The 13,660-nt window shown below is 36.3% G+C and overlaps 1 protein-coding gene across 1 annotated transcript in view; it reads right to left on the bottom strand.

The window, feature by feature from the left end:
* Window positions 1–5,389: 5,389 nt before the first annotated feature.
* The window catches only part of hpse2 (heparanase 2), a 91,120-nt gene continuing 82,849 nt past the window's right edge, over window positions 5,390–13,660 (bottom strand). The window contains exon 12 of the mRNA XM_079634437.1: window positions 5,390–6,623. Within this exon, the coding sequence (XP_079490563.1) occupies window positions 6,461–6,623 (163 nt within the window). The 3' untranslated portion in view covers window positions 5,390–6,460. The remainder of the gene's footprint in view (window positions 6,624–13,660) is intronic.

Below are 13,660 nucleotides of genomic sequence, written 5' to 3'. Positions count from 1 at the left end.
TTCTTTCTTTCTTTCTTTCTTTCTTTCTTTCTTTCTTTCTGCATGAAATTCAAAATAAATGTTTTGGAGCTTTGACCTTTCCTCTGTTCAGTCAACGACACACACATGTAAGAATTTACCATTGTACCAACTTTAACTCCCTATATGTAATTGGCTTATATATTGTGTAAACATCATGAAATCCACCATCTTGGCTCAAGGGGGATGGGTTCTGAGTCTTTCAAATAGGGTCAACAGTATAAACATTTTCACGCTGGGTTTGGTTACAGTGTGCATGGCAAAGCAAGGGAAGTCACGCAAAGGTAGTTTGACTCTTCGCAGAACTCCAGTCCACAGCAACAGAAACGTCACACTTCATTATGTCTGTATATGAATACATGCTGTTGATTGTCAGCTTTGATCAAATGACAAAGACCTACCTGCTTGTTCCACAACGATCATGCATATTTATAATTAAATCAAGGTTGCAGTTCAGTCAGGACATTTTGCATTGGAAAACAAAAAAATCTCCAAAGTTCGGAAGTACATATAGGATTATTGTTTATCATTTTATTTTTAAATGCAAAATTCAACCTTACATTTTTTAAAAATATTATTAAAATAACAATATTATGCAATTTTGAATCTCATATAAATTATTGATGGTTTGATTGTTTGGTTTGATAAGACAAAAATGTTAAGAACTTTATTTTATTTTACTTTTTGCAGTGTATGTTAGTGACTACTTTGATGGTTCTTAGTCTAAATTTCAGTAAATAGCTACTCATAATAAACAGTGTGGGAAAGTAGCCTACTAAAAAGTAATGTGTTACAATACAATGTTACTCCCTTAAAAAGTAACTAATTGTATTAGTTACTTTTTATGGAAAGTAATGCGTTGCGTTACTTTTGCTTTACTTTTCCTCACCAGGGCTGGGCTTGCTTGTTTTTAATAAAAAAAAACTCAAACCTTTATCTAAACATCTCACTTGTGTGTCGCGCATATCCGCCATGTTTTGTAGTTTTTGTTTTGTTTACTCCTGTTTGTAGTTCCTCCAACAATGGGGTGTAGCCGTTATAGTCATAGACAGTATATGGTTATAGTGAGCACGGATTCAAACTTCGAAAATCCACCGAAAAATAGTGGAGCATTCGGGGACTTCTGGCATAGGCTAGGCCTACTCTTTTCTGTACTTTGGGACACTTTAATCGCACAGGCTACTGTTTAGGGATAGTCTGCGATGGATATTGAGACGCAGGGATGTGTATCTATAGTCATTCAATTTAGGTTAGGCTATTAGGCATGTATATGGCTGAAATATATAATTGAAGGTCAGCATCAAAGACATTGGTTAATAAAAGTGAGATTAAGTAGGCTACATAAAATATATTTGTGTAAATTTAAATTTAATTATTGCAGGTTTGCATTTCACTGTTTTTATTCATTTTGAGGGATACTGAATATGTTTTTGTGAAAGTGAGATGAGTAAATGCCTGCTCACGATCAGTCTAGAATTATTATAACCATGTTTACACAGCGCACACAACGCCTCTGCACTTCCGGTTTGTCTCAACATCAGGGGAAAGAAGAGGTGTCAATCAATGGAAAAATAAGTTAGGCTACTTATTTGATGTCAATTTAAAAGTAATTCGTTATAGTTGAAAAAGTAATCTGAATATGTAACTTGTAATGTGCTAATGGCCACACAGAAAAAGTGTGTTGTATTACACGATTAATAGCCTACTGCCTACGTGTGCAATAGGAATTATTATAATATTATAGTTAGTTAAAAAATTATACTAACAAGTCTCCCCCTTGCTCAAAAACACATAAAATAATACTTAATTTTAAACACAGATTAATTAAACTTAAATTTTACATATATTAGATTGAACACAATAAAATTAAGTTAGGACAAAATGTATATTAATTGTGTTGCTTTAGCTCATTTTAACTAAGCAATTTGAACAAGCAGCAAAAATAAAAAAGTGCATAAAGGCCTGCTGGGTCATGTCAGACTTTGTGACTCTTGACCAAGTGTGAACGAGCCTGGATTATGTTTATGAGTGAACCACGTTAGTCTAAGATGAACCATATGTGAACTGCAGACATGTTTCCTTTTAGAAAATAATGTTATTTTTTACGCACTTAAGTATAGTTAATATAGGCAGTATGTCAAGGCAACATATTTTGGTTTGCTCCAAATACATAATGCATTTACTATATAATTTAAATAACAAGTAATTTATAATTTTGTAGCAGTTTAGATGAGAAGAGATCAAAATCCCCTTTATATAAATCTGAGTCTCATTCAGGTGCAAATGGTTCTCATCACTTAGTACTGCACATGATTGCTCTGACACCACAGTTCGCTCTCATTTCTCAACAAAGTCTTGTCCCAGCTGCTTGGAAAGGGAACATCTGCTGTGTGCAAGCTGCAAACTGGCTCCTTCCCTTTGTGAACCCTCCAGCGCTGGGCTGAGGACCCTGCCGGGCCTTTGAAGACTTGTGAGTTGATCTTCTCCCCGTGACCTGATGGAACATAAAGCACTCGCTCGGTCTTGGGTTACCCATTGCAGCGTACTGTCACAATTTATTTCTGTACTTCTTTGTTCAGGCCCATTTATAAATCACTGAGTTCATAGCTTGCATGCTTTTATCCTTCTATCTTGCACTCCTGAACATGTGCTGGAATTCAATTCAGCCTCTATCTGTGAGTGTCATAGGACACACACGCACACACTGTAAATAAGAGATCAAAACCTTCTTTTACTACTATTTTATTTATATATTTTGACAAAAATAATATTCAGACACAAACATTTCCATAATAAAACAATGCTCTTTAACAGAAAAAATATTAACAACTCTAAATTTGCAATAAACACATTCAAGAAAAAAAAAAAAAGCTTCTAAAAGTGTCATTTTACAAATCAAAGACCATACAAATCTCAAAATCACAAAATAATCTTCCGAAAACTAATAAAATATGATAATTTTTGACCCTGGAAAAATTCTGACTATACATGCTGTCGTAACCAAATAAAAAGCCCAACAATTTACACAGCATTCTTTCATATAATCATTTTGAAAGCTGAATTGCTATTTTGGCTTTGTGATTGAATGACCAAAGAACATCCAATGCAAAACATTGTGATACACAAGTGTGCATACTGTGAGCAACTCAATACATTGAAAATAAAAGGCTATTTTTATTGCCAAACATTAACATCAATCTGCTGTATGTTTTACAAAAAAAATACGTCATTATTGTACAATATTATCTGACAAAATGCTGTGACTTAAATAAAAGTCATGTTTTTCTCAACACAATATGTAACTATGTACACACACACACACACACACACACACACGCACACACACACTTATATAAATAATATTTATAGAGTGAGGAAGCACACTGTTTAAATCAAAAACCAATTGTATGTACATTTACTATTATAACAAAAGGTTTGAACCTGTACAGAAACATTTGTCACTCATCATGCTTATTACTATTATTTAGTCAGCTAGCAGCACAAAGGAATCGCTGTACATGGGATTTATAGTGGCTCTAAAATTATTTGGACACTTAAGCAACACTTAAACTTACAACAAATCAAGCCAAGTGGCATTTTTTAAATGCCATTACATTTTTAAGCGTGACTTAACTGTCCCAACACTTTTACGGCCCCTGTATCAACACAGAATAAGGTAGTGTTTAATAGCAAATTAAAACTGGAGAACTAAGCTCAGGTTCACACTGCATAGTATACATGTAGCCTACAAGACACTAAAGGACAACAATTGAGCTAATTTCCTGAGCTCCTCAGCAAACTTCAAAAACTACTCTTTCCTTTCAGGCTTCAAAAGAGTCTGAGCTACAAAGCGAAGTCTTGTAAACTTGTAAACATTATACTTATAGAGCAGTATTTCTCAGAAAACCAATGAATATTGTAATGAATAAAGACTGAAAGATATTAGTCAGGGCATGGGTCAATGTTTTATGGCAAAGTTATAAAGATGATGTAAAGGACAGTTTATATTTACTGAAGAACAAAGATTACAAATCGAGATTTGCCCTTTTGGCTTTCGACCCTAGAATCAAAAAGTACACGAGACAGGAATTTAGATCAAACTGATTTTGCAGGATTAACCTCCGTTGTTGGTCCTGGAACAACATTTCTGGCAAGCAATCGCAGTCCTAACACTTGCGACCCTACTCTCAACATCCAAGGGAAATGATTGGTAGAAAAGAGCATTGTTCAGGCCCCTTAAATATATCCCTACAATTTGATTGGTTGACAGACTGGAATGTTGTTTAACAACCAACACGGATGTTGATCCAGGAACACGTCCCACTTGGCTAAATCCCATTAAGCTGACAGACGGGCCCACACAGAATCTGCTCCCACAGAACTCCAGACGATCGGAGCGGCTGTCATTTACATCTTTCGCCCTGTGCATTTTCATCATTCAAATATTTGGGCTAATCTGATAATGTTTCCAGCGACCAATAAGAGCGTCGTACTGTCAGTTCTGTTTAAAACATTTCACCATGTTTAAATCCGTTCCACACACTCTTGAAAAGTAACGTTTCCAAAAGGCGGTTTTGCAGCGATGCCATAGGAGACCCATTGTTTGTCTCCCCAAAGAAACTTTCAGTGAAAGAACCTTTTTCCTTTATAAAGATCATTTTGTGGAATGGAAAAATTCCATGGTTGTTAAAGTGCCCCTATTATTTTTTTCCGGATATCATCTGTCATGTAGTGTTTTATATAGTTGTGTGTAAAGGTCTGCAAAGTTCAAATTGCACAATAAATAAAGTTATTGTCTCCCTCCCCAGAAAATAAAAGATTCTGAACTGCCTGAAAAGACTCACCAATAATTCCAGCCTTACTTCCTGCATGAACCTACATAGGTTTGTAACACATTTGCATAATGCCAGCCTATGGTCTGCATTGGCTGCCAGCAAACAATGTCTACTTTGACCGGCCCATGTTGTCGACATGTTGAGACTAATCAAGGCTTGAATAATACGGTTAAACAGAAGCCATCATTACTGTTTGTATCCCGGTGTATCAAGCACTGAGGAAGCCTCTAGAGATGAAATTCAGATATGGTAATTGACGTTTAGTTTCTGACAAGCCCTGTAAGCTGTAGACCAATCACAACAGACTGGGCTCAACATCGGACCAATCAGAGCAGAGTAGGCTCGTGGAAATAAGGGGTTTAGAGAGACCGGATCCTTGATCTAACCGTTTTAGACACTGTGAGAGATGAGGTGAAGATGCAATGTAGCCTATATTATGAGAAAATTCAAGTGTTTTTGACCTTGTTGGATGTGTTTTTGCCTATTGTAGGAGACCTGCAAAACAAATTAGGATTCTTTAAAAAAATAACATAATAGGGAGCACTTCATGGATCCTTTATTTTTAAGAGTGTAGTTTTCTACCAAAACCACAGCAGAAAATGTAAAAAAGCCTGGGCCTATTTTAAAATGATTTTACCACATCTGAACTGCACATTAGCACTGGTTTTGTAGTTTACGACGGTCTTCAACGTCGGATTACAACGCTCTCAGTGACACTGCAATGCTGGTGAGAAGAACTGCGAGACAGAGGCTGTGTTTACACCGGATGTTAAGACGTGTTTTGGTCGATCGGATCACAAGTAGACGAGGGAGACGCATTCCCGTGTATACCTGGTCTTTTAATCTGTCTCTTTTGTCCACTTTCAACCACGTCTGTCCTGATTTCTTCGAGGGGGGGGGGTCTATGGGTGGATAAATGTATGTTTTTTTTTTCAGATTTTTTGATCTAATGGACAAAATAAGCTTGCACAATTTACATGTGAACGTGACCAGAGACGACAGAGCAGGAACTTTAGTTTCTCCTCTGAGCCGTAAGTTTACGCCGAACGCAGTGAGTGTGTGCTAGAAATCAGAAATGGTGAGAGAACATTATGCTTGGTAAATTTTTTGGCTTCAAACCAAAGCCGAAGCGCTTCCCATGTTTATGCACTAGGTCAGTAGAAGGAGAGAAGGCTGTCTTTTTTCAATGTTCGAACACATTCAACCACATGAACGTTTACACTACGAAAGCAAACCAGGTGAATGCTTTTTCATATACCTCTGAAAGTGGTTGAAAGTGGACACGTTCAAAACGTTTTAGACCCCGTTAACACCTGCATTTGTGATCCGATCGACCAAAACGCATCTTATTACCAGGTGTAAACAGGGCCAGAGACTCCATTACATGCTCCTTTCAACCAAAAGCAACAAACACACAAAAGGGCAGCAATATACATTCACTTTCCACAAGTCAAGCTGCTCTTGTGGGGCAAAAAAGAGGAGAAAATGTTGGAAGCATTCAGTGCAGCCCTTGCTTGAACGAAGGGGTCTTTTCTTCTTACTAAAAGAGAAGGCCATGAGGAGCTGGTGCATTGAGCAGAAGATGGTCTGAGGTCGGTCAGTGTGTGTTATCTACGGCAGGCGTAAGCGTTAATGTTCTTGATGACGTAGAAGCCGATTGAAACAGGTGGCATAGCTATCGTTCTTCCCGCCCTGAGCGTCCGTGGCTTCAGCTCTGGGAACGTCTCATTGTCCACCATACGCAAGTGCTCTCCGTTCAGCTGCACAGACCTGCAGAGCAAAGGGAACTGTGTTAGGATGCTGCAGATGGGGGATTGACAACCTGTTTTATATCAATATATCAATATGAGAGCTGCATACGCTCAATGAGTCGTCGTAATCCTCAGAGGTTATTAAAAAATAGGCTTTCAGATAAATATAAATTCATTCATTTTAAATCAAACATCAGTCTAAGTTTAATTTTAGACAAAAACAGCTGGTTTTAGGACCCAGTTACATCAAGGGTAAAGGATGTCTAGAAAAAAGTAATACATCTGATGGTGCACTAGAGGGCGCTATAGCTGCATTATCAACCTTGTAGAAAACAAACATTACCAGTATGACAGTCCTCAGATGCTATTCACTATCACTACCAAAAGTTTGGGGTCGGTACATTTTTTTTATGTTTTTGAAAGTCTCTTATACTAACCAAATTTATTACATTTATTTGAACAAAAATACAGTAAAACATTAATATTGTGAAATATTATTACATTTTAAAATAACACTTTTTTTATTTTAAAATTTTAAAAGCAATTTATCCCTGTGATATAAAACAGAACTTTCAGCAGCCAATCCAATCTTCTGTGTCACATGATGCTTCAGAAATCACTCTCACATTCCTTCAAATCATAGTTATTATTGTTGAATAATTGTTGCTCAAAGGTAGCCTATACAACCAAATGTAAATGATGAGTCAAAACCATCAATCCTTCTTCCAAAACATTTTTTTTTTGTCTCACCCTGATTCACTATGGTAAGCCTATTACAAGTGTAGACCTGCCGGGAAGGTCTTTGCAGGAAATTGGTCGCCCGTGTGTGTCTTGTCATATCCGTAAATAGAGAAACGTACTTTGACGCGTGTATGGTGTGGCAAAGGTTAGTTGTTTCAACAAACGGGAAAGGTCGACATGGAGCCGCTATAAATCTCAAACCTCCGGGGAATCACAAAAATACAGAGGTGGCAAAAAGACAACACGATAAAATGAGAATCAACACTGGTTGGCTTTGGTTGGAGATGGAGAGAACAGAGGGATTTGAAATGTTATTACTCAACAGGTAAGGTATTTTGTTGAACAGGAAAATTGCCACAGGCGGGCCTATAGGTCTCTAATAGAGTGTGTTGTAAAGCATCATCTATTGTGAAGTATCATATTCATCCACACAGTCACGAAGAGCGGAAACCAAAACAATGTTCTTCCACAAAATGAACGCAGTTTTGTTTTTTAACAGCTAGAGGCCCAAAAGTTACATAGTGTACTTTTAATATTTTAGTGGAAAACCTTGAAACTTTTTGAGAATCTTTGATTAATAGAAAGTTTTTTGTAAGAAAATAGTTTTTTGTAACATTATAAATGTCTTTACTGTCATTTTTGATCAATTGAATGTGTAATGAATAAAAGTAGCCTATTCATTTCTTAAAACCAACTGAAGTAATCGTACACAATTTAATAAAAAATGCACAATAACTAACTATTAGACCTAGACCTATATTATCCACTGATTCAGTGTCTTCATTATGGGAAATGGAAAGTTGCGTTGCATTGTGGCATATAATATTCTGTGCAACATGGATACTGTGCAAAATAGTAAGAGTACTATTCTGAGCATAGCCAGTGATTCAGTCATCTTTCTTAACATCAACTAAATACAACAACTGAAAGAAAACAAAATAGGCTATTCCATTGTCATCAGACTCTATGGTCCACAAAAGCACATCTCGCATGAAAGATGTTACATGATAATCATAAACTGAACAGTTTCAGCGGTTCAGCGAAAAGAGGATTGTGTTCTGGCACAAACGTTCCCTGGTGCTATTTTGCAGTTTCAGAAAACAATTCCGCCACAAACCAGGAAAAATCTAGTCTAAAGTCAGCGGCGCGTTATTCAGATGCTATTTTAAGGGCTTGGCCATAATGTAGCGAGTGCACAACGCGCATACACTTTGCTTCTCTCAGCTACACAGACGCAGTTTTGCAAACCATACATACTGGTAATTACAAGGAAAAATATTATCATATCAAATCATTGTGGTGTCCATGAAGATGTGAAAAAACAGGCCTAAATCTAGCTTGCACATTTACCCAAATTATTCAGGCTAATTGTAGTAATGACGGATCAAACCTGTTTGATCAATAGTGGCAAGACACATCGGTATATAAAGACATCTGACAAAGTTGGTTGTCCGTCAAGAACCAGGAAACCAAATTCTGAAGACTGCGAAATCACCATTACCATCATGTAAGTTGCGTGCGCCTAGCAAACCTGCCGTTATAAAAGCAATCCGCCATGGAACAAGCGCCTGCTCTTAAAGGGAATGTGAGATGACGCTCTGATAGGTTTATTGCACGTTACGCCCAAACCACACCTATGAGTAATGAAGCTACTTCAGACCAACCCATTTTAGATTTGCGTCGGGTGCAAGAGTCATTTATCCCGCCGGTATAATAGCAACAGCGCAATCTTCTAAAATGAGAAAGATCCACCCACAGTTACTTGCGTTTCACGTTTGATACTTGCGTTTCAGATTGTTAAAATAGGGCCCTATATATTTAAATGCTCTTATGAAAAATGTGAAATCATGCTAATTCCTTTAAAGCATTTTTCTACGTTCATTGTTGCTTCGGAGAAACACCCAGAAGACCCTTCCCCTATTAGCCAAGAAAAGAGCCTTCCTGACCAGCAGACATCTGGATGATCTATTCCATCACCTCATCTTACAATGCCACAGACTGAACTGATCAGGAATCTGAGTTTGCTTTGGGCCTGATTCTGAAACCCTTCTGAAGCGCAGTGTGACGGCAAGCATCAGACGCGACGGTGAGGAGGGATTGTTGATCTTCACAATCAGCTTTCCCCTGGGAAGAATGTATGCTCAGGAGATCAAAGCAGACAGAAGTATGCAAGAACACCGTCAGTGATGTTTTTTGCTCAGGGCTTCTGCAGAAGAAGGTCCGCATTTCCTTTGGAGAGGATGCAAATTATATTAAAGTCTCCAGATAGTTCTGGAGCTTTAACGGCCTCTGGCTACAGATGTAGGTATGTGTTTGAGAAATGACAAAGCCTTCAAGGCACAGAGAGATCACACACACATCTGCCAAGATTGCACAGTATGGGTTTACAGGTTTGAAAAGCTCCAGGTCTAAGTTCCCAAAACTGTTGTATCTCAGACTCAAAAGATTAACGTTCAGATAAACTTGTACATTAATCAGCATTTAAGGCTTTAAAAAAAGCTAACCAGGTTACCTGATGTACTGATTTTTGGGAGAGGAATTTAAAACATTAAAACTTGCTCTCCGGTTCTAAATATTTAGAGCAAGTGCTAGGCCTACTATTCAAAATATTCCTAATGATTTTCTGTGATAATGCAATATAGAGCAAGCCTTTAAAATGTTTAAACAAATATAATGATCAAAATAGGCTACTGCAAACCGAAATACTGTATTATTATAATTTAAAGTTAATGTTTATTTTAACTGTAGCCTATATTTTTTAAATAGTCTATTGCTGTGACGTCAAAGCTGAATTTTTAGCAAGCATTACATAGGCGGCGCATCGCAATTCTCTCTTCAACGTTATTCTGAGGTTTATTTTAAGCGCATGCGCAATGGCACTGTATGCGCTCTGAACAGCCGTATTCTGCTTGCTATTCACACCCACAAAACCCCTCGAACCTTCCATAAATTAATCTTATATAAAGTTCAAAAAGGTTGAAGCGAATTACAAGGGCAATCGTGTGCTTGCGCTAACGTTTTTTCCATCAACGAATGCATCATTTATGCCTTTTGGAATCCAGTAGGTCTGTATTCAATACACAAACTCACTTAGCTACTGACAGACATGCGTTCTGTGTGTGACCCCGAGTAAGCATTATATGTAGACCTATAGTTACACTTAATGCAAGCACAGTCAGATATATCTTAAGGGATTAGACAGACAGGACAAACATCTGATTTGTCCAAATAGAGTTGTGCATTAGTGTAAACGCAGATCTGGGAAAAGCAACAAAAAAATACAAAGCTGAGAAAGAGAAAAATCACTCACTGCTCTTGACTGCAAAACGTTCAGATACTTAAAGCACTCTTTGTTTATTGCTTGTAATATATATTAATTTGTTCCTCTTTACTATTTGCTTGTATGCAGCGTTGGGTAAGTTACTGGTAAAAATAGGCCTAATTCATTTAGCCACATCTTCAACCGTCTAGGCTAATTAGATCACTCTACTAATTATTCTCTCTAAAATGTAATGCACTATTACTAATTACTAACTTTTTAATTCCAATATCAACCTCAACAGTTGAATACAAGGACATGAAACTGCTCTTTTAATTCTTTCAAATAAATATTATAAAATAGCATAAAATCTTGAACTGACCAAAGTGAGAAGTTTACAATAAAAACATACATTTTAACATTAGATGTTAAATTTTGATGTTCTACAGTAGCCTACATAATAAGTAGGCCTAAAAATAAAAAAACTTAAATTTTTTAAGGGAAAAGTAATTTAATTACAGTAATCGCATAGGCCAAGAAGTGTTGGGTGTAATGCATTACACCCAACACTACAGTAAGAACTACAGTTCTTAGTTAGTATAGTTAGATCTATAAAATTCTTAACATAACATTGTTTTAATTTAATTTTTAAATATAAAAAGTCAGTAAACAAATTAAGAATTTTTTTTACATCAAGAATCGTTTGGAATCGAATCATGAGGTGCCTAAAGATTCCCAACCCGTATAGTCACACAGCGAGAAAAAAGAAACCCTGTATAGAAAAAAAAGATTCATCGCTGACCCCTGAATCATAATCAAATTGAACTGTGAAATGTGTATATATATATATATATATATATATATATATATATATATATATATATATATATATATATATATATATATATATATATATATATATATATATACAAAAGTTCATTTATATCAGTAATTCAACTGAAAAGGTGAAACTAATATACAGTATTATATCGACTCATTACATGCAAAGTGAGATATTTCAAGTCTTTATTTGTTATCATTTTGATTATTATGGTGTACAGCAGTGAAAATCTTTTCACAATATTCTCATTTTGAATTTGGGGTTTTCATAAGCAGTAAGCCATAATCATCCAAATTATACCATGTAATGAGTCTATATAATATATTATTTTCACCTTTAAAGTTGAATTACTGAAATAAATGAACTTTTGCACCATATTCAAATTTTTCTATAATTTATATATATATATATATATATATATATATATATATATATATATATATATATATATTCACACATTTACACAGATTATAATAGTCGAAATTGTTATTAGCACTGTTAGTAATGTTATTGTTAAAATTACTATTTATATTTGAAATGAGAGCTGCCATCTCTTATTTTCCCAGCTCTTCAAACACCCCTTTCTCTCTTTGTTTCCATTTTGAATTACAGAATATGATGCAAAACAGACAACGACAGATCCATTAAACACGTAGGGAAAATTGTATCCTTGAAAAAAGAGCAACTCTGTCTGAGAGTGTTTAAGTGTGACCCCACAAAATGAGCAGTTAATTTCCCTGCATATGCGTTACCGAGGATTTAAGAATTGGAATGTGTCATGCGTAACTTTATAGTCCGCCTGTATATGTTACTCACTGAATTTTGCTCAGGAACACACTGATTCAGCCCATATGGAGCTGTGGGCATTTCTGAAGACACAAATACTGCGCATGTTTTACTACTTCTCACTTCTCAGACACAATATACCAATTAACCTAATGCCATCCAACAACAGTGTGGATGGACAAATGCCTTAATTTTAAGATTCTTTGGAATCAGAAAGAAGCTTTTCGCTATGAAAAATATTATCAAACATGGCAAGAGGATGGTTTATGATTATTAACCGTGGGAATGGGTCTATCAAAACACACATGGTTATGGGTTTTGTTTTTATACTGGTCTATAATAGATTGCTAACTGTGATATAACTGGTAATTACTTTCTGCTTCTTCCGAATGTTCCTTTCTATCCTTGATTTAAACTTTTCCTCCTGTTGTGGGATGAAGGGATTTAAGTGTAGACTTACAGGAGGTTCTGTTTCACTGATCAACACCATGATCATGTTTTCAAAGTATCATGCTTAACTCCCAATAATAGACGTTTAGGTGGCCCTCTGGATCCCACAATTCCTCAAAAGAAAACAAGAAGAAAAAAACAAAACACGAGAGGAGTAGAAAAACTGGTTGAAATTCAAGCTGAAAGCTGCTGACAAAACTATTGCCAACATCTGCCCCGAAGGAAGTTGCATTTCACTGTACTCTCAGTTTAAATTGAGCCTCAATAAACCAAGACAATGTTATTACGCTAATTCAATTGGATTGCCCGTGTTTAATGGACGTTTTGATGTTTTGTTCTTTGCTTCAAATGATTTCTAGAGGAAAACTCAAAACAGAACACTCTCTGGTGTTTTCGTCGGCTCGAGTGAAAAATATGATGTGTTTCCTAACAGCCGAAGCAGTTAAAATCAGTGAAGCTTATTAGAGTGAAATGTGTTTGTGACCAGCGAGGACATTTGTGAAGTTTCTCACTCATGACTAATGTCTTGTTGGTTGACAAGGACAGATTTAACATGTCAAGACCAACAAAATTTAAAATTTAAAATTCATTTGCTGAGCCAATCTACTCGACACTGCAAGCATTTATGTGATAGAAAACATTAAACAGGAACACATTAACCGAAAATGCATTCAGACGAGCAGATGAATTCAAAAAGAAAACTGGTCAGGATAGGATGTAGACCCGTTTGCTTCAGCTGTGCGTTGCCTTCGTCAGGGAAGCGAGCGGGAACAAGATAATCCTCAAATCCCATTTAAGAGTTTGAGGAGATGAACAGACCCGGGTCTCTCTTTTGCCCTTTCTATGATTAGGTTAGTGTCCGCGAAACGGGATCCCCATTTGTGGAAGAGTTGAATATTTAGTCAGAAAACAGTTAGCTCAGCTGTGTGTGTAGACCGTTATAGAGCACCAGATTTATGGGAGTTAATGTTTAGTAAAG

Source organism: Phoxinus phoxinus (assembly GCF_949152265.1).
Source record: "Phoxinus phoxinus genome assembly, chromosome: 14".
NCBI lineage: Eukaryota > Metazoa > Chordata > Actinopteri > Cypriniformes > Leuciscidae > Phoxinus > Phoxinus phoxinus.
The sequence above is the reverse complement of the archived record's forward strand: the minus strand, read 5'-3'. Positions and strand labels throughout refer to the sequence as shown.